Below are 27,416 nucleotides of genomic sequence, written 5' to 3'. Positions count from 1 at the left end.
ATTAGGGAAGATGGTGTGCTAATGGCAGTACTCTGTAAATTAGGGAAGATGGTGTGCTAATGGCAGTACTCTGTAAATTAGGGAAGATGGTGTGCTAATGGCAGTACTCTGTAAAGTAGGGAAGATGGTGTGCTAATGGCAGTACTCTGTAAAGTAGGGAAGATGGTGTGCTAATGGCAGTACTCTGTAAATTAGGGAAGATGGTGTGCTAATGGCAGTACTCTGTAAATTAGGGAAGATGGCGTGCTAATGGCAGTACTCTGTAAAGTAGGGAAGATGGTGTGCTAATGGCAGTACTCTGTAAAGTAGGGAAGATGGCGTGCTAATGGCAGTACTCTGTAAATTAGGGAAGATGGTGTGCTAATGGCAGTACTCTGTAAAGTAGGGAAGATGGTGTGCTAATGGCAGTACTCTGTAAAGTAGGGAAGATGGCGTGCTAATGGCAGTACTCTGTAAAGTAGGGAAGATGGTGTGCTAATGGCAGTACTCTGTAAATTAGGGAAGATGGTGTGCTAATGGCAGTACTCTGTAATAGGGAAGATGGGTGCTAATGGCAGTACTCTGTAAAGTAGGGAAGATGGCGTGCTAATGGCAGTACTCTGTAAAGTAGGGAAGATGGCGTGCTAATGGCAGTACTCTGTAAATTAGGGAAGATGGTGTGCTAATGGCAGTACTCTGTAAATTAGGGAAGATGGTGTGCTAATGGCAGTACTCTGTAAAGTAGGGAAGATGGCGTGCTAATGGCAGTACTCTGTAAAGTAGGGAAGATGGCGTGCTAATGGCAGTACACTGTAAATTAGGGAAGATGGCGTGCTAATGGCAGTACACTGTAAATTAGGGAAGATGGTGTGCTAATGGCAGTACTCTGTAAAGTAGGGAAGATGGTGTGCTAATGGCAGTACTCTGTAAAGTAGGGAAGATGGTGTGCTAATGGCAGTACTCTGTAAATTAGGGAAGATGGTGTGCTAATGGCAGTACTCTGTAAATTAGGGAAGATGGTGTGCTAATGGCAGTACTCTGTAAATTAGGGAAGATGGTGTGCTAATGGCAGTACTCTGTAAAGTAGGGAAGATGGTGTGCTAATGGCAGTACTCTGTAAATAGGGAAGATGGTGTGCTAATGGCAGTACTCTGTAAATTAGGGAAGATGGTGTGCTAATGGCAGTACTCTGTAAATTAGGGAAGATGGTGTGCTAATGGCAGTACTCTGTAAATAGGAAATGGTGTGCTAATGGCAGTACTCTGTAAATTAGGGAAGATGGTGTGCTAATGGCAGTACTCTGTAAATTAGGGAAGATGGTGTGCTAATGGCAGTACTCTGTAAATTAGGGAAGATGGTGTGCTAATGGCAGTACTCTGTAAATTAGGGAAGATGGTGTGCCAATGGCAGTACTCTGTAAATTAGGGAAGATGGCGTGCTAATGGCAGTACTCTGTAAATTAGGGAAGATGGTGTGCTAATGGCAGTACTCTGTAAATTAGGGAAGATGGTGTGCCAATGGCAGTACTCTGTAAATTAGGGAAGATGGTGTGCTAATGGCAGTACTCTGTAAATTAGGGAAGATGGTGTGCTAATGGCAGTACTCTGTAAATTAGGGAAGATGGTGTGCCAATGGCAGTACTCTGTAAATTAGGGAAGATGGTGTGCTAATGGCAGTACACTGTAAAGTAGGGAAGATGGTGTGTTAATGGCAGTACTCTGTAAAGTAGGGAAGATGGTGTGCTAATGGCAGTACTCTGTAAATTAGGGAAGATGGTGTGCTAATGGCAGTACTCTGTAAAGTAGGGAAGATGGTGTGCTAATGGCAGTACTCTGTAAATTAGGGAAGATGGTGTGCTAATGGCAGTACTCTGTAAAGTAGGGAAGATGGTGTGCTAATGGCAGTACTCTGTAAAGTAGGGAAGATGGTGTGCTAATGGCAGTACTCTGTAAAGTAGGGAAGATGGTGTGCTAATGGCAGTACTCTGTAAAGTAGGGAAGATGGTGGGCTAATGGCAGTACACTGTAAAGTAGGGAAGATGGTGTGTTAATGGCAGTACTCTGTAAATTAGGGAAGATGGTGTGCTAATGGCAGTACTCTGTAAAGTAGGGAAGATGGCGTGCTAATGGCAGTACTCTGTAAAGTAGGGAAGATGGTGTGCCAATGGCAGTACTCTGTAAATTAGGGAAGATGGTGTGCCAATGGCAGTACTCTGTAAATTAGGGAAGATGGTGGGTTAATGGCAGTACACTGTGAATTATGGGACACACTGTGCTTGAAGAACAGAGAAGTTTTGAGAGATTTACTTTCCTTCCACTTTAACATTAACATTCCACAGCAATTACACCCCCTTGACATAAGCGCTGAAGATTATAAGGCTCTCAGCATCTCACACTCATTTTTAAAAAAGGCAAGAAGACAAAAGTTTGAGCTGTCAGCCTGAGACTCTGAGACCAAAAGACAAGGAAAGGAGGGGGATACAGACGCCGCTGCTAATGCGTGTTGACTTTGGGCATCCAGCGGCTGAAGGGAAGGGGAAGCGGGCGCCGCGTTTGCGGGTCTGCACTGTGGGGATCCACGGACAGAGCACATTCTCATTTCAGAGTGAAGTCACCTCTGACCAATCAGCGCAGATACTGCGGCGTGCCCCTCCCTCCTCGCCTTCTGACCGCTCTGTGACATTACTTTCAGGGTGGGGGGGGGCAACAAAGTGTCTCATTTCTGTCCTGCTGTCTCACCATGCTAACCCCCCCCCCCCCCACACACACACACATTCCTGTGGTTTAAATAAACACATTTTCATACAAAAGCTCAAACGCACTCTCTCATACGCAAACACACACACACATACACACCCACACCCACATGTGCACATGCACGCACGCACGCACACACACACACACGCACCCACATGCGCACACACACGCACGCGCACACACATGCGCAAACACACGCACGCGCACACACACATGCACGCGTACACACGCACACACATGCACGCGCACACACGCACACACATGCACGCGCACACACACATGCACGCACGCACACACATGCACGCGCACACACACACACGCACACCACTGCACCACACATGCACAGCACGCACACACATGCACGCACACACACACATGCACACACGCACGCACACACATGCACGCGCACACACACATGCACGCACGCACACACATGCACGCACACACATGCACGCGCACACACGCACACACACAGCAGAGCTCTGTGTGCGTGTCTGAAGGAGGCCCCGGGGCCTGGAGAAGCTCAGCTCGGGGTCTGGCGGGTGGGGATTACCGCCGCGCTCACCGCCAGGCGCGTCCTGAAAGCAGAGCCGTTCCCACAGCCGTTCCCACAGCTCCCATAAGCCTCTCTGCTGCCGCCGGGGTCAGCGCACATTAGAAACACATTGCCCCGCTTTCTGCCGGCTAATTCTGCAGAAACGCGGCTGCGGTCAGCGTGAAGCCAGACTGGCCAGGCCGTCAGCAGCACACGCAGCAGCCGCCCTGGGGAGGGCGGAGAGCAGCCAAACGGGGTGTGAGGGGCGTGCAGCTGCGCCCTGGGTCAGGGGTCATGGGTCAGGGGTCAGGGCTGGGACGTCCCACTGAGACAGGGGCAGGCACTCATCCCTCCACTGCACCCCACCCTCGCTCTCTTTATACTGTACTCAACTTCTCTGCCCCTTCTCTCATATTTCAACTGCCCATTTCCCTCCATCTCTCACGGTTCTCTTGCTCCCTCCTTCCTTTCGGGTAGTTTACCCGTCTCCTTGCCGTCTTCCTTCCATCACTCTTTCATAGTTCACTGCCCTCACTTGCATCCCTCTCTTTTCCACACTTCAAACTCACTCACTCTTTCTCTCCTTCACTGCTCTCTCTCTCTCTCTCTCTCTCCCCCTCTCCCTCTCTCTGTCTCTCGCCCCTTTAGCCCCAGTCTGGAGGGTTCATGTACTGAGGCTAATAGGAGACAGATGCTCTGGGGCAGTGACCCCCGACCGCACCCGCCCCCCACCTCCCGCGAGAGGGACGCCAGGCTGCTGCTTAAAGGGCTGTCTCCATTTCCTCCGCCACGCTGGAGGCCTGGGGTGGAGCTCGCTGGAGGCCTGGGGTGGAGCTCGCTGTGAAGGCCACACAGATCCCCGCTTCCCATCGCACCGAGCCGGGCTGAAATGCGGTCCAGCCAGGCTGCAGCAGCACCAGCAGGACTCCCACCCGGGCCCAGTAGAGCCAGCCAGCTGCACGGCTCGGCTCAAACTGGGAGACCAGTCACACAGCGACAGCGAGAGAAGACAGCCCAGAGCAGTGGAATGCCGGTGTATGTTTTTGTAGCCTGTTAAAAATCTCCCATTAGTGTAAAAGGCGTGTTCAGCCATGACCGCAGTGGGAAAAGCCGGTCCCAATGACCCAAAGCCTTCAACACCACGGCCTCCCTTCCTCTCTGTACCCAGTTTAGCTGGTTTTCTGAACAAACACTATGGAACACGGTCATGGGACTCATTAGCTTAGCCAAAGCCAGTGATGCAGTGATCAAACCTGTTAGCTACCTGACATTCCTCCAATCAGAGTACTCCTCTGCTGCAACTATCTCTCAACTACAGGCCAAAGAGAGGGTTCACACAGAGACGCAGGGCTGAAGATTCAAGGCATTTCCTGGTCAGGGAACATGCGGTGTGATCAAAGGTTCGCTGGAATCTCTTTGAGCGCCACCAGACATCAAGGGTCATTATCCTGAGCACCGCTACAGGGATTCTGCGGAAAATCTCCTCTCCTATAACCTCCCTAATCTCCCTCAAACCTCCACCTTCCCTCCGCTCCTCCGCCTTAAACTCCACCTCCCCAGCCTCCAAAATCCATCGCTCCTTCCTCAAACCGCCAACTCGCTACAACCTCCCTCCGCCTCCCCTTCCTCAAACCTCGGCCATCACGCCTTGTTTAAATCTCCTGCTCCCTCCCGTCTCTCCTCCATCCTGCTCTGGCTCGTCTCTCACAGAAATCCAGGCTGCAGAAGCCAGTTAAGAGCACAGCCCACACAGCCCAGACGTAACCGGGATTATATAAAGGGTTTTATATACTGGGCATAATCCACAACACCGTCAGCGCCGAAACGTCAAAACCTCACCATGACAACGCTACAGAACCCTGAGCACCCTCACACATGCCAGAGAGGTGAAATGAAAAGATGAAATTCCCGGTGACTCTTCCCCGGGTGAGCTGGCAGGCTTACGGACAAATCCGCCATGCTCCCGAAGTCGCGGACATTTCCGGAACTGAAGTAAGAACCTGATCCGTGCAGTCGGCGAGTCGCAGACAAACACAGCTTTCACGTCGGAAAGCTCCAGTAAATAAAATCATCATAACTGGGAAGTGTTTGATGTCTGAACGATTTTTATGCAGAAAATTACAGTGTGTAATTTCCACAAAAAATAGCAGGACTATACAACCTGAACAACAGCAGCTACTGCGCAGATTCACACAGAACTGAGATGCACAACAACTCATGAGGACAAAGCCAAAAAAAAAAAACCCTATCAAAAGCGCATCTACCGAGTGGAGACTGCAAACACTGAGCGAACTGCACAACAGGGACAGATACGCAGAACTGCTGGTGCAGGACCGGGGCAGCCAGCGGGAGGGTGAACGGCCGCTGTGTTTACCGCTCTCCGCACGCGACTGCGCGCGCAATGCCATGTCAACAAGGACGAGGTTCACCTCGCGCGCACGCGCCCACAAACCAAAAAACATTTTCACTGAAAAACACGCAGCCGCCCAGCCCGAGCTGTTGGGCCTGACGCTCCCACCAGGACGCGGACGGTGTCCGGCCTTCCACTGTCCGGGCGGAAACTTGACCGCAGACAAGGGGTTCCCTCAAAAGCAACACTCCAGGAAAAAAGTGAACCCAATTCATACACGCACAGAACATTTTTATTGTGTTTATACCTTATTTAACCAGAGGAGTCACACTGTGATTGACATCTCTTTTGCCCAAAAACATGAACACAGGGAGAACATGCAAACTCCACAAACACACAGTCCTGCTGATCGGGACTTAAACCCAAAGCCCCCTTCTTACAACCCAAGTGCTAACCATTCATTTGGTTTTCTTGTATCAAGGAAGGTCAAACTCAAAACTCAGTTCTCTTATGGTGCGTAAGAGGGAAAATAAAGTGCGAGATGTGGATAATGTCAGGGACTGCTTGGCTAATCAAACACAGGTGGGGACCAGGAGGCCAGGCTGCAGAGACAGAATGGGAATGAGGCCAGAGGAGCAGAGGCCACGCCCCTCTGTGATATCCCCCCGGTCTCCTCTCTGGCCTCAGCGAGTCACGACTTCGGCATGAAGTCTCATCTTCGGCATATACGACATGACAGGGCAGCACTGACTGGGCCTTTTAAATACAAGCGATGACTATAAAGTGGATTAAAGAAGTCATTTCAATTTGAGCTCAGCCTGCGGAACAGGAAATCAATTAGTGCATTATCAGCGCGCTGACTGGCTCTCAAGCCCCAGGCACTCTGAATCTCAGAGCCACAGAATCTCACCGACCTGCAGCTGAGGACCCCTGCTTCAACAAAACAAACACCTACAGTTCAGCACCTCCAGCCTCCAACAGGCTGCTACGCAGCGGCTACATTGCACACAAGTACATAGAAGCATTTCTTAATCACACACATTATCAGGTATATATATTTAACCATTTAAAAATATATATATTAAAAATACACACATTAAATATCATTTTAAAATCTACCAATGACTAAAACCAAACTTAATTAAAATGTGAAATAATTGTGGAATATGGCTGAGGGACTGCAGGGTCCTGCGCTGGACCGTGGTTAGTAAGCTAGCTCAGCGGGACTTACAGTAGAAGCAGAGACCACTAGCTGCTGGCTGTCCTCTACGCTGCAGGCAGTCCGTGGCTGAACAGTCTCCTGAATGACTTGTCTTGAGTTCCCATTTCCCCGCTTGTGCAGCAATGATTTCTCACGTCACGAGTTCTTCGGAAATGCATCAATCCACACGGGAACGTCACAGAGACTGAGTAACAGGCTGGACGGCCCGGTCACGCTTCCCTTTCCTCTATACTTACCTCAGAAAACATCCCATTTCATCACAAAATGCGCCCAGATCGCACATAACGGAAATCATATGGGGAAGTCGTTGCCAAAGAGGGCCGCGAGTGCTCGGTGACAGATTCATTTAAAGTTTCATCTTTTATTCTCATTAAATGTGCAGTTCTGAGAAACCCCCCTCCCTCTTTCCCCTCTGAAGAAACAGCCTATCGGATCAGTCTCACCGGTATGCGCTGCGCATTTTGCCACAGTTTTTGGCCATCCAGCTCAAGAGACAGAGCTGTCACATAAATCCGCTTGTCTTTGGAAAAGCCTAAATGCTGGTGGATGGAGCGGAGATAAAGAGAGAGGGAAAGTTGGCTGAAGTTCAGCGGCAGTTAATTGTGCGAGATATTGAGGTCACAGACTGAGGAACCATTAATGTGGGGGAGCAGGCGGGGGGACTGTTTGGGGTCCGGAGCGTATTTACTGAATTCTCAGGGGGGGTTTCCATCAGCGAATGGGTGGGCTGCGCAGTTGGGTGTGCCAGTGCCCCCCACCCCCCCTCACCCTCACGCATCATTTACCAGCACTGGAGAGGGGGCCGCCTCTGCTTCCTCAGTGCAGACTGATGGGGAAGTAACGGGATGCGTATGTGTCATTACACCCCCCACCCCCCACCCCACCTCGCCTGGGAGTGCTTCCACAAGTTTGACGCTCAAAGTCCCTTCGCCCTTAAGGGGGAAGAAGGTGTTCCTCTTCAAGGTCCTACGAAGACCAAAGCGCGACAGGAAGCTCAAACTCACCGCAGACAGGAAAGCATGTAACTATAAGACCATTAGGCAATGCCGTTTAACATCGACAACAGAGCCGAAATGGCTTATTTAGATTTGAAAGCGCAAACTTGTTTGAGACTTGCCCAGTTTTTGAACACAAATCAAACATTAAGAAACTGAATTAACAGACTCAACACATGGAGATTTCCTATCAACACAGATTCACCTCACACGAAACCATCAACACACACACACACACACACACAAACACACACACTCAGAGGCTTTAAATAACATTTAACCAAAGAGGGTTGACTGGTGTGAGCGTTTGAGTCTGGAGAGGAACTGGTTATTATTCAGAGCTGCAGATGGAGGTGTCTGCTCAGCCAAAGGAAGACAAAGAAGAGTCTTTGTGTATCTACCTTAAAAAGAAAGCTCTCCCCCTCTCCCTGTAAGGCCAGCGATGTCTCTTTAAGGCTTCACACTAGCTGGGATGCACATGCATGCCGTGCTGAATTATTCAAAGCTTTAGGTGCGCTGAGAAAACGTAGCACTTAGAGGTCTCAGAACAGCCCGCACGCCTCCGTTATTTACTTAGCTCATTAGAGGGAGGATTAGAAGCTCTGTTTAACACAGAGAGAGAGAGAGAGAGAGAGAGAGCCTTCTCTAAACTCCCCATAGTGTGCCAGTCCAGGGGCTCAAGAAAGCCCCTCCCCCAACAGAAGACATATCAAAGCCATCGGCCTGTGTGTGTAAACTAGCTGGCCTCCATCTTCAAATCCTTCAATGCAAACGACACAAACTATGACTGCAGCACTCTGAGAAGAAAGCTACTTTACGTCAGGACAATGGGTTCACAACCGCATTCATGTTATAGACCGTAAATATCAATGCCTGCGCATTGAAGTAAGCGTTCCTTTTAAGCGGACTTTTAAAAGGTCATCCAATAGCAGCCTGCGGTGCATAACTGTGTAAAGAAAAGGAACCATGTCTGAAGGGGCTGTTTGATGTGCAGGGCTCTGATCATAAAATGGTTCCTCAGGGTGCAGAGTGAGGCCAGCCCTGCTCTGCATAAGCTGGTTAATAATGTTAGCTACAGGGAAAGGAGAGGCGCGGCTCGCAGGTGAACAGAGGGGCCCCACGCTGGACCCAATCAGCGGCCCGCGTTCCCCGCGACCGCGCAAACGTTCCATAGGAACCAGAAGAACAGCAGGACCGGGCTGTTGTAACCGTGAAGGGAGCGTGTGCGAGCGCGCGTGTGGGTGAAACTGGGAAAACGAAGAACAGGAGCGTGACCTGCCATGTGAACAGAAGCCCGAGTCTGTGTGCCCACGGCTGCCTCTCCCGCCTCCCACGGCCCCTCCCAGCCCCTCTCCCGGCCCTCTCCTCCCGGCCCCTCCTCACGGCCCCTCCTCACGGCCCCTCTCCCGGCCCCTCTCCCGCCCCTCTCCTCTAAGGGACCAGTCAGAAGTGTTTCCATCAAGCGCGGAACGGTGATAAAGCGGAGATAAAGCACACCGCTGATTTCTGACACACGGCAACGACAGCCGCACGGGAGAGTGCGGTCAGCGTCATAAACCCGGCAAGGCCGAGGTATTTCTCACCAGACTGCGCCGCCGCCGCCTGCGCCGTGACCCGTGGGAGGCCCATCCCACAGCCGTTTACACAGAGAGAAGCGAGCGGCTGCAGCGCTGCGGTGTGCAGACGAGTGTACCGCAAAGCTACAGCAGAGCACCAGCCTGTCTGCGCACTGGTCTTTCTGTGGCATGGCCACCGCACAGCAGAACACATTTATATGAGCCTGACACTGGCAGCTCAGTATGTACAAACAGAGGCATTGCTATTCACTGTCCGCCTCCGCGCTGCTCTTGCCATTAATCTCCCATTCTCCTCACCTTCTCGCGTCTCCCGACCGGGCACAGATTTTGTTGTGCAAATTCACTCCGAAAATAAAACAGCAAGAAGTGAAGAACTAAAACTTGTTAACAGCCTGCCACGCTCTCGAAACCCGCCCACGTCCTCTTCTGTTACAGCGCCCCGCAGCTGTAACGCACCCCGCCGCTGTAGCGCATCCCGCCCACGTCCTCTTCTGTTACAGCACCCTGGCACATGGCATCGCCGTGGTAACAAACCCTGCCCACGTCCTCTTCTGTTACAGCACCCTGGCACATGGCATCGCCGTGGTAACAAACCCTGCCCACGTCCTCTTCTGTTACAGCACCCTGGCACATGGCATCGCCGTGGTAACAAACCCTGCCCACGTCCTCTTCTGTTACAGCACCCCAGCACATGGAATCGCCGCGGTAACGCATCCCGCACAGATGGTGCTCACAGGAGAGAGCAGAGGGGAGGAGGACAGGAATTTGAAACAGGAAGCAGAGGCCCCTGCGGCCCCGCCTCTGCGCACAGGGGGTGTTAAAATCAACAGGGGCCGGTTCCGCATCTGGCCCAGGGGTCCGAGCGCTGGCTGCCCCCTACAGCCCCCTACAGAACACTTCCCTGGGGACCCTGGGCCACGATGACCCCAGTGACACGTACAGGGCCGTGCTGAGACGGGTTCGAGCCGCGCCGAGCTAAGCGGGGGAGAGAAAAAACAAATCAGGGTAAGAATCCCATCTGGTCCGGCATCTGCTCCTGGTTATCTGGAGAAGGGCAGGCGGTCAGCGGCTCCCCCTCCCCGTGTGTGTCACGCAGCAGAGTGCTCCAGGGGGAGAGGAACATGTGGTGGAGAGGGAAAGTATATTTTCTCATTCCAGAGACGCGCTATCCGTACGGCTGACACGTGAGCGCCCGTCAACACGAGCTGAGCGCCGACTGTGCTCTGGGCTGAGTGATGACTGTGCTCAGGGCTGAGCGCTGACTGTGCTCTGGGCTGAGCGCTGACTGTGCTCTGGGCTGAGTGATGACTGTGCTCTGGGCTGAGCGATGACTGTGCTCTGGGCTGAGTGCTGACTGTGCTCTGGGCTGAGCGCTGACTGTGCTCTGGGCTGAGTTCTGACTGTGCTCTGGGCTGAGCCCTGACTGTGCTCTGGGCTGAGTGATGACTGTGCTCTGGGCTGAGCGATGACTGTGCTCTGGGCTGAGCGCTGACTGTGCTCTGGGCTGAGTGATGACTGTGCTCTGGGCTGAGTGCTGACTGTGCTCTGGGCTGAGTGCTGACTGTGCTCTGGGCTGAGTGATGACTGTGCTCTGGTGCTGGTGCGTGACTGTGCTCTGGGCTGAGTGATGACTGTGCTCTGGGCTGAGTGCTGACTGTGCTCTGGGCTGAGTGCTGACTGTGCTCTGGGCTGAGTGATGACTGTGCTCTGGGCTGAGTGATGACTGTGCTCTGGGCTGAGGGATGACTGTGCTCTGGGCTGAGGGATGACTGTGCTCTGGGCTGAGTGATGACTGTGCTCTGGGCTGAGGGATGACTGTGCTCTGGGCTGAGGGATGACTGTGCTCTGGGCTGAGGGATGACTGTGCTCTGGGCTGGTCTCTGTAGGCCCCAGTCCTGTGTGCCATCGAGAAGCATGTGCTTCCTGTGTGGTAAAAAATGTGTGAAACCCGCTCACCGGCATGCGACCGGGGCGCGGGGGGAGCGCTGGGTGTGAAAATGCTGTTTTGGGCCAAATGTGGGTAACAGAATGTTGCACATGGAGTCACAGGTCATTGAGGAGGCCCTAAGCTAAGCTAACAAACGTGTCTGAAATCAAACATTCCCGCAGAAGCTGCAGGTAACCCTGCAGAGAGAATGCAGGGAGCTGCAGGTAACCCTGCAGAGAGAATGCAGGGAGCTGCAGGTAACCCTGCAGAGAGAATGCAGGGAGCTGCAGGTAACCCTGCAGAGAGAATGCGGAGTCAGTACCCTGGAAAAACAGGGCTGCATACCCAAGATGCAGGCCCAGGATGGCTCATCAGGCCAGCGCCGTACTCCTGCCCGCGCAAAGGCAGCTTTAGCTTTGTGTGGGCGGCGTCTTCAGCGTTGACCTGGCGTCTAGCGTCCAACTCGCCAGCAGCACTGTCCCAGTGCCAGGTCTGCGCTGGACAGACAGTCGCCTGCCCTCCCTCACCCCTTCCCCCCACACACACCCCACACAGCGCTGGATAAAGGGAAGGTTGAGCCTTCCCTCCTGGATAGGATTACCCTGCTTTAGGAGCCGCACAACACCCGTGATCTTCCCCTTAAACACACATCCCAACACGGCGCCCTCCTTTACATTTAGGGCAGGCCGGTTTTTCAATGTACCGGCTCCACAACAACCTTTAAATGGCCCAAGATGACTATGAATTAGCAAAAAGTACCTGAAACTTTATTTGACTGAAAAGAATACCATAAAACACCATCAAAAGGTGACAGCACGGGGGAAGTACAGGGCACCCTTGCTCTCACCACCATGGAATTGCCCAAAGGTGGGATGCAGCCCACTCTGCACTACGACTGCCTGTGTCACAGCAGACAGGACATACAGGAAGCGCAGGTCAGTGGGTTCTGCCCATTAGAAATAAGGAAGAGTGTGGAGTGATTTGACTGTATGACTACAGCGAACTGAATGATTGACAGACACCCGTAGAAGAAACCGCAAAGCAATCAACGCATGTGGTCTCCCGGGCTGAGAACGTGTTCGAACAGGACTGCCCGCTTGTGGTTCTCAGTTTAAAAAAAAAAAATTCACTGCTGTAATGAGTTTTGACTCAGTAAATAGTATGGCCTGACAGCAGACTGGAATCCCCAAACTGGGATCATGGCAGGCGGAGGGGAAACGGACTGGGCCAAGTACCACTATGTGCCATAGCTCTGGCAACCAAGCAACACCTAAGGCTAAAACATCTAAAATATAGAGGAGGAAAAAAAGAACATTTGGAAAAATTGTTCATTAATTGCTCTTCCAGATTCAAAGTGTTTTAAACAATAGCTTTGAATGAAGCTATTTCACTGCCGTATGAAGGAATGTGAGAGTGGTTCTGAATACACCAAAAGATACAGTGAGTAAAAACAGCCAAATGCCACTGTTTAGCAAACAGAAAATAAGCACTAAAGCCTATGAAGATGAAAACTACAATTAAACCACCCGAGGCCAACCGGCTGCCAGTCACTATTTCAGACATGTACGTTATGAGCTAAAGCCAAATGAACAATACACGTTTTGTGCGCGCGATTACAATAAAATTTGACATTTTAATATACCACAACTCTGCAGTGTCATTAGGCACTTTGCCAGAAGGCACAGTACATATGTACAGGAAAATCCAGTTCATCCTTAAATAGCTGGGATACCCTGCGGAGAGAGCTGTGAAAGCAGTTATTACCTCCTAATGACGAATAGCCCTGCCATTTCCCACTGCACTTTTTCACCCGCTATGACAGGGACGTGGAGCAGGGGAAACAAGCACCCCGGAATGTGTATGAGAAGGGCCTCTCCTTCAAAGGCCCCGCTGATCTTCAGCACTCCACAGACTCTCTGAGCAGCAGGAACCAGCTCGAATGAAGTGCATTGTGGGTACACAATGGGGTAAACAAAGTGAGTGACTTCTGCAACTACTCTTTATAATGTTCACAACCATCTCTGCCTTTGAAAAAGTCATTTTGTCAACGTTGTTTTCCAAACAAAGATTTTTATTTGAACATTCAATTCTGCTTCACCCGAAAAATAGAAGGCAAGCTCCTCTACTTGCCACATAGGCCTAGCTGGAGCAAAAGTTGAAAAGTTCATGTCTAGTTGGTGCTGACTGTGCCTAGGAATCCTGCTGGGTGATATTTAATAGGCAACAACATCACCCAATGAGGGAGGGTTTCAGGGCTGGGCATTACTCACTAGTGACCCCTCTGGTCATTTATGTGCCAGCGGTCTCCCTGTGAAATTGGTTCAGTCTTCCAGCATGGTACCTGGGGCTTGTATTTCTGGGGGTGTAGGTTCAATGCACAGGAGGGAGACCGCTGTTGTACCCTTAATCAAAATGCGTAACCTGCATTGCTTCAATAGCAATAGCTGTAGCAATATGAACAGCATGTAAGGAATTCTCTGGATAGTGTAATATGGTTGCAATGAAAAAATGGGGCAGAGAAAAGTTGTAAACAAAGTTTGGGAGTATAAATGAAGGCTTCATCAACATTCTTTGTGTGTCAGCAGTGTCTGAAAAATGTTCAGAGGTTTTTTCCCTTGTGAGGCACTGCTCTCCCCAGGACTAGTTAGCTGGAGTTCTTCACCGCCGGGGCTTTAGAGAGAACAGACACAATGAAAGCTCTGAGTCTCAGGGACAAATATGTCAGAGAGGGAGCGGAGCGCTCATTCCCCATTCCGCCTGACCGCGTTTGACGCGCCATGCGCTCCGCCCTGGGGATAATTTGTTTCTCTTTCTGCGGCGTCCTTGGCCCGAGCAGCATCCCGCAGACGGTGAGAACGCTGGGAACATCGCGCCCCGCTCGCTGCTCCCCGCGGCGCCCCGCCTGCTAGCGCCTGCTGCAGCACCGGCTCCCAAAGCGCGGCGGTGACTAACGGTGCGCTGGCACCAGCACCTGCCCTTCCAGCGCCGCGCGCAGGCTCTATCAGCCCGCCGGGCACGCAACAGCAAAGCCCAAAGGGCCGCTAACCGCGATCTGGAACACTCCAGCTCTGTACCTCAACATCGCAAAATGACAGTTAACTGCTGCAGAAGTCACATTAGACTTCATAATAATGGACTCATAAATCAGCAGCTCTCAAAACGGGCATAAAAAAATGAAAGCAAAGCTTTTCTGCCTCCGACGAAGCCATAATCTCAGTCGCTGAAAAAGTTTCATCCATGTCTCTCAGAGACTCTGGCCCCGGACAGGCAGAGGTAAGTTGCAGTGAGTCACAGCTGCAGTTGTGCGCAGGCACAGTGGGGGTGCTGGTGACTGTGCAGCAGACTGAGACCAGCGCATCACAGCAGATAATCTCCTCAACATCTGGTGCCTGCGTCAGCACAGCAGGCACCACCTCACCCAGCAGGCTCCAAAGAACCAGGTGTTCCTCCAATGGGAGAGCGGGACTTTCGAAGCCCACCACGAGCGGCGCCACTGAAGGGGAAACGCAGTCCCGAAGCGCTCCTGACTCCGCACATTCCTCACGCAGCGCTGCTCCCTTTCGGCGGCCACGCCCTTCCCCGGCGCCCAGACTGCGCTAACCCGCTGCTCGACTGCCAGGCCGCAGACCGCCGAACGCTCGGCTCTGAGGCAAACCAAGACCGGGGGGAGAGACGGGGGCCGCTGCGGCACGCGGCACGCAACGCTGCCCGCCCCCGCCAGACCCCCCCCCACGCGCCTTCCTCCTCCACGCCCACAAACCCTTGCAGAGGAAGTGAGCGCTGCTCTGAGGCTGAGCTACGCTGATCCAGGCCCCAGGGCTGTAACCGAAAAGCATGAATCACCAGCTGTGGCAACGCTGGAAGACGGCCCACGCTACCCAGGGAGAGCCTCACCAGGAGGCTCAGCCCCCGGGGGCATGAAAGACGAGTCTCCCCAGCCGCCTGCTCCCCTCTGGATCCCACAATTCCCTCTTCAGCGGGGAGCTTACTGCGTTGTGGCAGCTGTTTCCATTTATTATTTCACTTTTTAACACCGTTCCATTTCCTCTTCTTCATTTTTAGTTCTTTGACTACGCGACTAACCGGAGTGCAACTGATCGCTCAGACCTAATAAACGTCCTATTTTCTACACACTATAGCAATATCGTGAAATGCGTTTCAAACACATATACACTAAAATCTAATCATGGTTGAGGTCTATGATCAACTTGGCCCGCCTCCTCGATCCTGGTATGTTAATTAAATCAAAAAGTTTGATAATCGCAAAGGAAGCAATTAGGTCTCATTAAAGACCCGAGCTTTCCTCCCACGCAGGGATCTGCACTTTCTGCGCCAGAGAAAGCTCAGAATTACAGTCTCTCTTAGGAAAGAAAACTGACAGCCAATCCCCACATCCCACTGGCAACCTGGCCCCTTTACTGGATGATTAAACGCAGGTGCTGATCAGCACATACCTCTGAGAACAATGAGGAGTGAGGAGAACCTTTAAATAAACCGGTAAATAAAGAGACTGACAGGGAGGGGGGGCGGGGAGAGAGAGAGAGAACAAGGAGGCCAAGGAACAAGGTAATTTCTGGAGCCTGAAGCTCTGCAATTACTCAGGGCCAGTTGAGCATAGGGCTGAAAATCTCAGGCAATCTTTCTGTGTCTGGGGGGGCATCCACGACGCCCTCTATGACTGAATCTCCAGAGCCGTGGGCTCACTGAAATGCTGCACTCTGGCTGGAGTGGATGAGGAAGACAACTTTGGGGCTCTGTTTTATCAAACTGGCTAATTAACAATGGTGACCAAAGGCGCTCAGTGATGTTACAGAAAACTGGTGTTATAAAGACACAAAGCCAAAATGGATTCTGTAGGCCAATTAGAGGACCATAGCATGGAGCTCCATTGCATATTTACCTTTTTATTATTGCTGTCAATGTCAATATAACAACTCACTGATGCTAGTGGTGTATTAAATCATCAGCAAACCACCTCTGGCCCAAACTCTTTTCACCACCCATATCTAATGAGCCATGCTAACATTGGCAGTCTAACACAACACAATACACACATCTCATTGAGCAGGGCTCAGAGACAATCCTGCTGCAGATACACCCATTATGAGTTTAATTGATGTTTGCAGCCTTCTTACTGCCTGTGAGAATGTAAACCGGATTAGTTCCAGCAGAGAAGTATAACGAAGTCTTAAATATTTCACAAAGTCTGGTTTGATTAGCAAGGTTCCAATTCTCTAATGCCTTTATCTACACTCCGCCCTTATTTTGAAATGCAGTGGACAGAAAGCTCTTTAGGCTTTCTCCATCTCTGGGCATTCATGCTTACTCATCCATTTGTAACATCCTGCAACATTATCTTGATATAAATGTGTCTGGAGCAATGAGCAGGTTTTACAGGATGTATCAATAACAACAGAATTAAAAACGCCATCTTCTGAAAGCTGTAAGACCTTCAAAATTTTATAAAGAACTGACGCAATGTAAAACATTCCATCAGAGATTTCGGCCCTATTTAATAACTGAAATGTCTCATCACCGTGACAGATGTTTTTTTTAAATTTCCTGTTTGCTAAAACATTTATGTGCTCAGAGTTCATTTTAACGGACTGCTGCCTTCAAAGCATTTTTCCTGATGTGCTTCCCCATTTACAGGGCCAGTACTCCTCCACTCTCTACCATCCTGCTCACAGCTGTGGAATCTGCACGAGGGCGCGCCTCTGAAGGACCTCCACAGGCTCCATACATGCAGTCCACAATGTAAACAGACTGGGGATGGGGCTAGCTTCATCGCTAGCTCAGTGAAAGGCACTAAACCCAGTGGGGAAGGGCTAGGGCAACAGCAGTGTCACCGAGGCCACCTGTCTTACATTAGCCACACTGGACCCTCCCGGCCTCTGATCTCTGAGTGTGGTCCTGTTTGCTGTGGTATGGGTGTTTACATTAGGAACGGGCAGGAGGGCGACCGACACTTTTATCTGTTCTCACCCTGTCGCTCACGCTCACCGCACTTTCCCTAGAAGGCCCCGGGACACGGTGCAGGGCTGACTGGCCGCTTAAGATGGCACGATTTACCGAGGCTTTCGGCAGGCTATGCAACCAGGGGCTGCCAGATCACAGCGGAGAGTGGCATCAGAGAGCTCGAGTGGATCCGGCGAGAAATGCTTCGAGCCTCTCCAAAACGCCCTCCGCCGTGGAGGCTGCAGAAACCGCAGCAAAGCATCGCAGACTGCAAAACAACACGCCTCTCACTGATGCAATCCCAGAGTGCCCGTGACGAGGCCAGCCCCTGCCCCAGCACGCCAGCATGTCTTACAGAAGCACGCCTTTCTCCACAGGCCGGCAACGCGTGTGCTGATGCGTATTTCAGTGCATGAGGGGGGATGCAGGAAAGGGCTCTCCCACAGCTGTATGGCCATCAGCTGGAATCACTGCCTCACAAGCACGTGTTGTGGGTACCCTGGCTATCTGACTGGCCTGTCAATACTAACTGATACAATGAAGCTGCTCCATTAAACTTCAGCCAGCTCTCTAAAACTCTAAATTATTATTATGAGTTATAATTTGAGGACGTTACCCAGTTAACGCCCTCAAATATCCTAATATGGTCGGGTTTCTGCCATCTACTCCCTGCGAAACCATTGTTACGACATAAAATTTATATATAACCATATTTATATCTTTTGTTTCTGGAAGTTTTAAATCCATAAAGGCATGAATTTTTATTACTGTTGTAGTTTTCAGGCTATTCTGTTTTTCACTAAGGATTACACACTTGTCAACAGCAAGTGCTGCAATAGCCTAGTCAATGGTGCACAACATTGAGCCTTACAGCGCATATCACAAAAATAAATCTGACGCATACATGGTTAGGTAGCCCATACATTCTCATATGTAAGTGCACTGACAAAATATTCACTTGTCTGGCAAGTCATAGGCAAGAAAAAGTCTGTATGCATACTCTGGAGTTTGCAAACTCCAAAGAACGTTTCCACGTCTGTTTCGAGGCGAATCAATTTGCATGTCAATTTTCGTGTAAGATCAAATCTACTGAATTCAGGATCAAATCCGCGTGTACGGACATTTTATAAAAGAGGCACCAGACTTCTTGCTTAATCTTATCCCAGCCTCCAGCATCACTGCTTAGAAAATATGCAATGCATTTAACAAATGTACTTCCAACATTGCAATGCTTAATATTCATACAGAACTTATCCATTGAGCTATCAAATGCATCTGAAAGATGTTATACATGAATGGGAATGAATGAAAATAAACTCAATTTGTGTTTATTTTGAATAATCTGGTTGTGATTCATGTTCTCGGCAGGCATTCACATACTGCAGATCTACTGAACAAACAAGAGAACATGACTACAGACTGCTCGGGTGAAAACTGTAGTTCTGGAAGACAGTCTAATGGACAGATCAGACAAGTGTACCACCTCATCTGTGTACCACCTCATCTGTTACAGTTTCAGAATTGCATGTCTGCCACTGGAACTGGCTCACTTGTCTAATGATGATATGACTGTTGGCAACAGCAGGGTGAATTTAGAAGTTTAGAGAACCATCTTATCGAGTCAGATCCAACCAAATTCATGGTCCTGCTCCAAGGTGAAGTGCCGTCCAATGGGTTTGGAGGCATTTGGGTGAACTTCACTCCCACCACCACATTTCACAGATTGGGGGGAGAGGGGCGGGGGGTGCTTTGGAGCTTGGGCAGATCCTTGCTATCATTCTGATACAAGTGAATCTGTCCACAAGACCCTTTTCCAGAGCTCTGCAGACTCTTAGGTACTTCTTGGTGTACTGAACTGTGACCCGGCTATCCTGTTTTTTCAGCTAACTCTTCCACAGACTCATCTGAAACATCCACATCAGCCTCCTGAAGAGCGTTTCTGATCTGTCAGACAAGTGTTGGGAGTTTTTAATCATTGTGGTGAGAACCAGTGTTCTCTTATATATCGCTTACATATTCTCTCACATATATATTGAATAATTAAATTCTATAACCGTGTGATTCCACATCTGCCGATGGAACCACACGGTAGGTGGTCACTGCCCTCCTCGTGGCCAAACACTGGTTGCCTTGAACAATATTGAAATAAGCGCACATTCCCGACAACCCCCATATTCCACGAAATTACTTATGTAGCAGGACATTCCACTCACTTGCATAACTTTAAAGGCAGCGCTACAAAGTCACAAACCACCGGGAAAACCAAGACAGAGCTAAACCAAGTCCGTGCAGCACTGTCACGGCCAGTGTCGTACTGTCACACAACTTCACGGTTCAAATTGGAATCAGAACAATAGGGTCAATTTACAATAACCGCGTTTACACCCGTTTATGAAGCACGTAGGAATAGCTGAAATGGAAATCAAACGTTTAGACAGTAAATTAGAGGTTGCATAGCCGGAATCAACTGGCCGATAGTAACGTCCAATCATTTTGTTTTATCAACTAAGAATGATAAAGTAAGCTTTAGCTATTTATCAAAACATTTTAACCGACAATCTGTCAGTAGTGACTGGAACTACAACCAAGTAACGAGCTAACATAGACTACCGTTAACACGGTGGCTAGTAGTGAATTGTGTTAACCAGAATAGAATTCAATACCAATAATGCGTACACAAAGTAGTCTAAGGCTGTTGATTCTATTTAGATAATGTACGATGACATAATTATGATAACTTAATGAACAAGATGACGTTAGTTGATTAACGCGAAATTAATTACGCAACACTACTTGTGCAGTTATTGCTATCCGTAATTCACAGCGCAATAGTTACTGAAAAAACAGAATAAACAGCCTCCCAAAACACAATCGATAGCTCTCTAGCGTTAGATCATCACGAACATTAGCCAGCTAGTAAATCGAGTGAGTTCAATTTATCCCAAAACTGTAGCGATTGGAAAATGAGCTCCAGTTATCAGACTGGTGTAACTTTTTTAAAAACATAAATTTGGAGTATAGTAGCGTTATATTTTGAGTATGACATAGCTAACATGAGTTTGCTGGCTACATCATGTAGTCTAATTTAGTCCACACTATCGTACAGCTGGCCGGTGCAAGTGTGCCATAATGTTCTCTAATCCCTCAGTCCAACAGCCCATTCACAGGGAAATTGGAGATTGTATATAAAAATATAATAGATCTAATAGATCTCACCATTTAACTAGAAATACTAGGCCAGCTGAATACTTAGCAAACCGGCTATCTCGCTGAATATGTTTCAGTGACGAGTCCAATCTTAGATAGCTAGGTTAGTCTGCCCATCAAAATAGCGGTTGGCTAGACTAACTAGCCAGCTATCGCAAACAACGGTCAGCATCCTACTTACATCATTCTACTTACGCGCAAGATATGTGTCCTGTTACGGCGTCTGTATGTTCGGGTCCAAGCACAGTTACATTATCCTGGTCTTCTTCTTTAAAAATATAATATTCAATTAAACACTACAACAAAACGTGCCCAGTTCAACGTGATGCCCAACCGTCTCTTTACTCCGCCATTTTGGTTGTGATGGAAATCCTAGGCGCACCGTGTCTTGTGACGGGAGTGGACCTGGCTGTCACACTTCGTACACACTTATGAAAGGGGGGCTTTGCTCAAGCCGATGCTATGCAAGATTCTCCATAATACCACAGGAGCAGAAATAATGTGCGGCTTAGCCGTCAGTTATATATAGGTAATTATGCTAACAGTGCCTTTTGGATTTAGAAAATTATTATTATTATTATTATTATTATTATTATTATTATTATTATTATTACCAGGCCTCATTGTAAGTAATTATGCTTATATATATATATATATATATATATATATATATATAAAATATATAGAGAAGAGAGAGAGAGAGAGAGAGAGTGAAGGAAATGGGAAGGATTTCATAAAAATAAACACTACAGTGCAGCAATAACCGCAATGTTTTTTCTAATAATGTTATGAGCAGTATGGCAGTGACACTGAAGCACAGAGGTCTGGCGAATGATTGTCCTGTTGATTCATTTAGGTAGCATTTACGACTTATATTGCATTACATAAACTGATTATATGAACATCTTAATACTCACCATTGGAATATAAAGAGGGAGAATCACTGGCCTCTACCCAAATGACCATCTGTTTTACCACATAAACATCAAAAAGTCATACATATCAGATGCATGAGATATTTAGTCACCAAATCTCTATTGAAATACAACAATAGATATTACGTCTAATGTTAAATGGTGTTTTTTTTTTTGTTGTTGTGAATACTGGTGCCTAATAATGCAAATAGAAAAATTCCTCAACGGTTCCATTCAAATGACATATTTCTGTGGTTTGCTACAATAAAAAGGGTAATTTTGCCCCCTTGTGGTCATGAAGACGATTAAAACACAACTGAAAAACCTCCAAAAAATGTGGTCATTCAAACAACACTCCATTAAAATAAAAAAATACAACTAATGCATTTCTTTCCCAAAAATAACACAACCGAAACAGCAACAATAACAACAGTAATAATAATAATAATAATAATAATAATAATAATAATAATAGCCTCTCGCCCACTGCATGCTGGGATAGGCTTCAGCACCCCTCGCGATCCTGGTCAGGATAAGCGGGTGTAGATAATGGATGGACAAATGGATAGTAATAATAAGAAGAAGAATAACAACAAACAACAAACTTTATTTGTAAACATATTTCATGTAAAAAATGAGATCAAAGTGTCTTATCGTAGACAGACATAAGAGCAATACATTTAACAAAGTCAAATGCTGAACTAAATAATTGCCATTGGTATTATTAAATGATACGTTTAAATACTTAATCTCTTAATCTGAAGGAATTAGCAGTATGCAGCATCCATCATGGTGATGCACAGAAGACAATTAACACTATGAACATTAAATTCACATCAGTCGAGGTGAAAGGAAGGGATTATTAAACCAATTACATCAGTGGTTGATCAGATGACCAGACTGAGAACTGCTCACAGGTACTTTCCCGTTCACATTGCCATTTTCACGATGCACACATAAGACGTTGGCCATGTCCAAATCAGCACACTTACCAATTATTCAGGATATAAATTGTGTACAACTTATCTGCAACTTGTATACTCAATAGTAGGCAAACATGCTGTTTCGGACACGGCCTTTCTGTTTTTCTCTGTCTGTGTAGATGCAAAATTATGTAAAAGGTCTAAGGTCAACTGAATCATTTCCCAATCTGCCCCAGCTTTCCATGCAATACAGCCTTGGAAAACATAGCATTTTACTGCACTGTAGGTAAACAACAGAATGCACACTGAGAATGGCACACATTCTGTAATGATTTTTACATGACATTTGTAAATAAAAAATATTAAAATACTCTTATACTCAAAAAAATTGAAAACTTACATCCAGCTGCATGACTGAGTTGTGAAAACATTTGAACACAAAGGCCACTACAACACAAAGGCAGCATAAATTATCTGGTCCACACAATAATCCAGGATCCCCTCACCAAGTCTTAATGCTAACCCTAAGAATTATGTGGATTGGGGGTGGGAAGATTGGTGGGAGAACTGCTTCTGTGATCGTTGATTAGATGGAATACCTATATAATGTTGCTCAATGTTGACATCTGCTGGAGGGCGCCAGAAACAGCCAGTTCAGATGGTCATTTCAATTCAATTCTATATGTCGACAACAGCAGTAGCTATATAACTGCGCCTGTAATGCATATCCTGAGTGTTCTGAGTAATTCATTAGAAGTAGTGTCATGTTGCTCTAAAAACGCAGGTTCCACCGAGATTTGAACTCGGATCGCTGGATTCAGAGTCCAGAGTGCTAACCATTACACCATGGAACCGACATGTTTGAAAGCGGGTCATTCGTCACTAAGAATAAATACGGAAGTATGAAATCAACTAAATACCAAGCGATAAATACATCTTTCTGTAAATAACATTGCTGCTTGAAAAATCTAGCTATGAAGCAAAACTAGCAATACAGCTACCGACAGTCCTGGCAGACGTAAGCACTGGTTCTAACGTAGGCTAAGCTTGCTAAGGTACTTGGGTAGCTAAAATGCCGCTTAGAGCATTACAGTTTGGTAATATATATAGCCTACTCCGCCGACTAGCTATTGTGGTTTAAGCTGGTAACAGTGCATAATTGCAAATTTGAAGACAGCGAATAGTTGTGTTTAAATAACACGTCCTCTACTGTCATGTTTCACCCGTAAAACGTTCAGTCCGAATGTTGTTCTCCGTTCTCCGTTCACGAATTGTTCACTTCACTTGTATCTGTTTCCCGTCTATCTGCTCAGACTAAGCCCATGAATTTCCTTATATTTTTTACAGTCTCTGTGCCAGACCTAGAAAACCAAGCAAGAAAACAACTCCACTATGGACCAGCATGGCTTTCCAATGCCCCAGTATAGTGATGGGGACACAGTACTGTGTGGATATGATGATCCTGGACTCATTGTGTTCATTAAAGGTCCCAATAACCTTTTCAAAACAAGTATCAGTTTTAATTGTCTGCTCACCCAAATGGTAGAACACATCTGACTTAAAAGCAGTCCAGCTGAAAAACATGTCTTGACAGTTAAAGGGATTAAGCCGGTGTCCTGGTCACATTCCCACCAAACTACATCTGGTGACCTAATCATTCCCTACATCTGATTGGCTACACTTTCCCTTTAAAATCTTCCCACTGTTATTACCCCATATCATCACTGCAAAAGAGAATCAAATTTTTCAACTTACCTGCTTTGTAACCATGTAAAATAACAAGCTATCCTGAGGTGACTGTTGCTTATTGGTAGAGTGTGTGCTGAGCAGTTGAAGGCCCCATCTGCCTAGCTGAGCTTGGCATGGGATTCATTTAACAGCATAGCACAAATGGGAAAATACCTGTCTCCTATCACACTGATGTGGTACCTGTGTGGTAGAAGGCCATCCAGAGTGGAGTACGGTAGAATCCTGTGGTCTTCAATGTAATTCAATTAAATTTTATTTGTATTGCACAGACACTGCCACAAAGATCTCTGACAGAAACACGAAATAGGGAAAATTGGCCAGAGTGATTTTGAACCCACAAAATCCTGTGAGATAAGAAAAGCTCCCCAGTGGGAAGAAAATCCACTGAGGAAAAAAAAAACCAAACAAACAAAAAAAACTCTGCAATGGGAAGAAGAAAACACTTCAGTGCTCATGATGTATACGAGAAATACAAAAACATTTTATGGTGGAATACAGTGCCCATAGGCTTGAATCAGGTGGGTTCACTGCTTGACAAATGAGTACCTAATTTTCTCCTGGGCCTCATGGCATCATGTAGTGGGCCTATGTCAACAGATTTTGTTATTCACAATGATTTTTCGGAGTAATGAATGGAGAATATTTACTGGTATGATCTAAAATTGCTACAAATTAAAATGTGTCCCAGGAATCAGTAATTCAATTAATTGACTGAATTCTGAAATCCTGAAAAAGGTTCATTTGAAAGTGCAGCTCTGTTGTGAAAAGAGGTCTCCAGGATCCACCTGCTGCAGCTTTATCCCCTCACCTCTGCATCTGTAATTATACAGCATGAGTCTGGAATACAGAGTGCTTAAAAGTGAATTTGGCAATGCATTTTAGAAATCTTTCCCATTGGGAATCAAGCATGGGACTGTCATCAAATAATGAGAAAAAGTGACTTTTTAAATGGAACCCTGCCAGTTCCTCTTCTCTAATCCCAGAGCCGCTTGGTGTGATGCGGCCAGACACCAATGTGGCACTCTCCATTCACTGCCTACCACTTCCAGTCTCCGAAGCAGATGTCCGGTTGCAGAGAAAACAAGATGTCTCTCAGAAACAAAGCTGTCCCCCTCCAAGTGACGCCCAATGAGAAAAACAAAGATGTAAGGTTGTTAGAGCACCTAGCAGTCAGATCGGTGATCGTGAAATTTAGAAATAATACAAATCAAGTTATATGATATGTTAGTGATTCTGTTATTATAGTGAGGAATATCAGAATAATTCAGAGCAGTAATCAGTAATAGTCTGTCAGTGAAATAGTGTCGTACTTAAGAAAACATGAAGGTCCACAGATAAACATTCTTCAGTAACAAAACAAAATAGAAAAATGGTGCAGTACATATATATATATATATACTTTTTTTAAAATTATTATTTTGTTTTATTATTATTATTATTATTATTATTTTTTTTTTTTTTTTTTTTGAAAGACAGGAAAAAACTGCCTATCATGAGGGCAAACAAACCACAACCATCTTTGCTAGAAAATAAATTTCACATTACTACCCTGAGCTATGGCAACTTTATTTTGTATTTTATTAAAGAAAACATCAAGCAGCACGGGAATTAACAGCATCTGGTATCAACTCCCCTTTTCTCTTTCAATGCACAAGAAATTCATACACAAACCTGAATTCACAGACATACATTGACTGTTGTTTGCTATGGACTTGAATGAAGTCTGCATGTATATGATTGTCAACATGTTATTGCTTCTTGAAGATGTGAATTGGAATTGCTACTCGTGCTAAAGAATTTTGATCTAAATTAAACACGTTACCTATGTCATTACATTTATCAAAGAAAATAACAATATTAATTCTAAAAGATTTTAATGAGCTTCCTCCATTTGTCCTTTATAAAGTATACTGCTATGCTACATCGTTCCTTTTTTAAAAGATCATTTTCTGTGGGCAGTACCATTCAGACAATAATTTGGCAACCATAGCAGTCCAGTCACACAGAGCTTTTCCCTTATATCTTTAAAAATGCAGATGTCTGAGCACATGGAGAAATATATTTATGTTTCAGTTAACTATATAGAGCACTAATTTTTTGGCCATGCTTGCTTTTTTGTTTGTTTAAGCCTCTCACTAACAAAATTCACTATCACTAATTTAAGTAAATCAATTACTGAATACATTAAATACAAAAAAAAAAAAATATCTTCCCAAGAGAAAAGAAAGCTATCTGCGTTGAGTTGTATTTATGTAAACTAATAAAAAAGGTTTTAAAAAAAGATCAGAAATCCAACTCTGGTCATTTTATGCACTGGTTTTCACTGATTAAGATCATTGCCACTTCTTGTTCTGTTTAACCATGCTTTATCACTTGAGTCTGTAATGAAAGAAGGGGGATTCTTTTAGTACAGAATTAAAGCTCAGTGCGGCCATGACCTTTGATAAGACGTTTCCACACAGCAGCATCCAGATCCACCATCATCCACTCCTGGTTTTTACAATTGATGGGCAATTGGTTGGTCATGTTCACTCCTGGTGCTTAGAAATAACAGGCCATGTTTCAGTCATGTTCCTTCCTGGTAGACAAGACAAATGGTCATTACCAGTAATGGGGCATCCTTGCCCTATGGGCTATTGGCCCATCATGTTCACACTTTATCTATGCTGTCCCTTTGGCGAGGGGTGTGTAGGATCACAGCACCTTCAGCTTTGGCAGTGCAGTGTCTGTCAGGATCCACAGATGGGCTGGCTGCTCATGCTGTTCATTTACAATCAGCTGCCCCCACCGTCCCTCCTCAGATCAGTTGTAGTACATTACGGACTGGAGCATGTCCAAAGCTCATCTGTCTTTGTGAAAAAAAAGAGAAAATGTCGCTGGTGTCAGAGTTCCATCAGGAGGTGGCCCTCATCGCTGGATGAGTAATGTAAACAAAGACCGCTAGAGAGAGGCAGAGGAGCTTCAGCTGGCCGCTGGACACTCCACACCTGCTCAACGACTACCTGGGGGCTCACAGTCGTGGTACGGTGAAGGAGAGAGTGTGGTGCTGGCCAGGGGCAGAGTTGGGGGGGGGGCGGAGGGGGCCCTGTCTGTGAAATCAGCAGCAGGGAAGGCCAGCAGCGGCTCCGTGGGGGGTCGGTTGCCCTACAGCAGGGAGCTGGGGGGGCTGTCTGGGGGCGGGGGCGAGTGGGTGGGGCTGAGGTGCACGGGCAGCAGGTCGTAGTGGCTGGGGATGTGGCTGTTGCGGGGCATGTCGTAGGGGTCCTGGGGGAAACTGGGCACCATCCCGCCTCCTCCCTGCAGGACGCTCACCGTGGGCTCTGA

At 47.3% G+C, this 27,416-nt stretch overlaps 2 protein-coding genes and 1 non-coding gene across 8 annotated transcripts in view; all 3 read right to left on the bottom strand.

The window, feature by feature from the left end:
- The window catches only part of dennd4a (DENN/MADD domain containing 4A), a 65,583-nt gene extending 44,670 nt beyond the window's left edge, over window positions 1-20,913 (bottom strand). For 4 of the 6 annotated variants that reach the window (XM_064312132.1, XM_064312134.1, XM_064312135.1 and 1 more), the window contains exon 1: window positions 20,688-20,912. In XM_064312132.1, coding sequence (XP_064168202.1) covers window positions 20,688-20,692 — 5 coding nt within the window. In that variant the 5' untranslated portion in view covers window positions 20,693-20,912. Of the gene's footprint in view, window positions 1-20,687 lie in introns of all 6 variants that reach the window. The other 2 variants (XM_064312136.1, XM_064312133.1) reach the window with 2 other exon arrangements.
- A 2,212-nt stretch (window positions 20,914-23,125) lies between these two features.
- On the bottom strand, window positions 23,126-23,197 carry trnaq-cug (transfer RNA glutamine (anticodon CUG)). The gene has a single exon. It is a non-coding gene; the product is annotated as a tRNA-Gln (tRNA).
- Window positions 23,198-25,647: 2,450 nt separating this feature from the next.
- megf11 (multiple EGF-like-domains 11) overlaps window positions 25,648-27,416 on the bottom strand; it is an 88,106-nt gene continuing 86,337 nt past the window's right edge. Inside the window, exon 24 of the mRNA XM_064312882.1 lies at window positions 25,648-27,412. Within this exon, the coding sequence (XP_064168952.1) occupies window positions 27,237-27,412 (176 nt within the window). The 3' untranslated portion in view covers window positions 25,648-27,236. The remainder of the gene's footprint in view (window positions 27,413-27,416) is intronic.

This window comes from Anguilla rostrata, chromosome 16 (assembly GCF_018555375.3).
Source record: "Anguilla rostrata isolate EN2019 chromosome 16, ASM1855537v3, whole genome shotgun sequence".
NCBI classification, from domain to species: domain Eukaryota; kingdom Metazoa; phylum Chordata; class Actinopteri; order Anguilliformes; family Anguillidae; genus Anguilla; species Anguilla rostrata.
The sequence above is the reverse complement of the archived record's forward strand: the minus strand, read 5'-3'. Positions and strand labels throughout refer to the sequence as shown.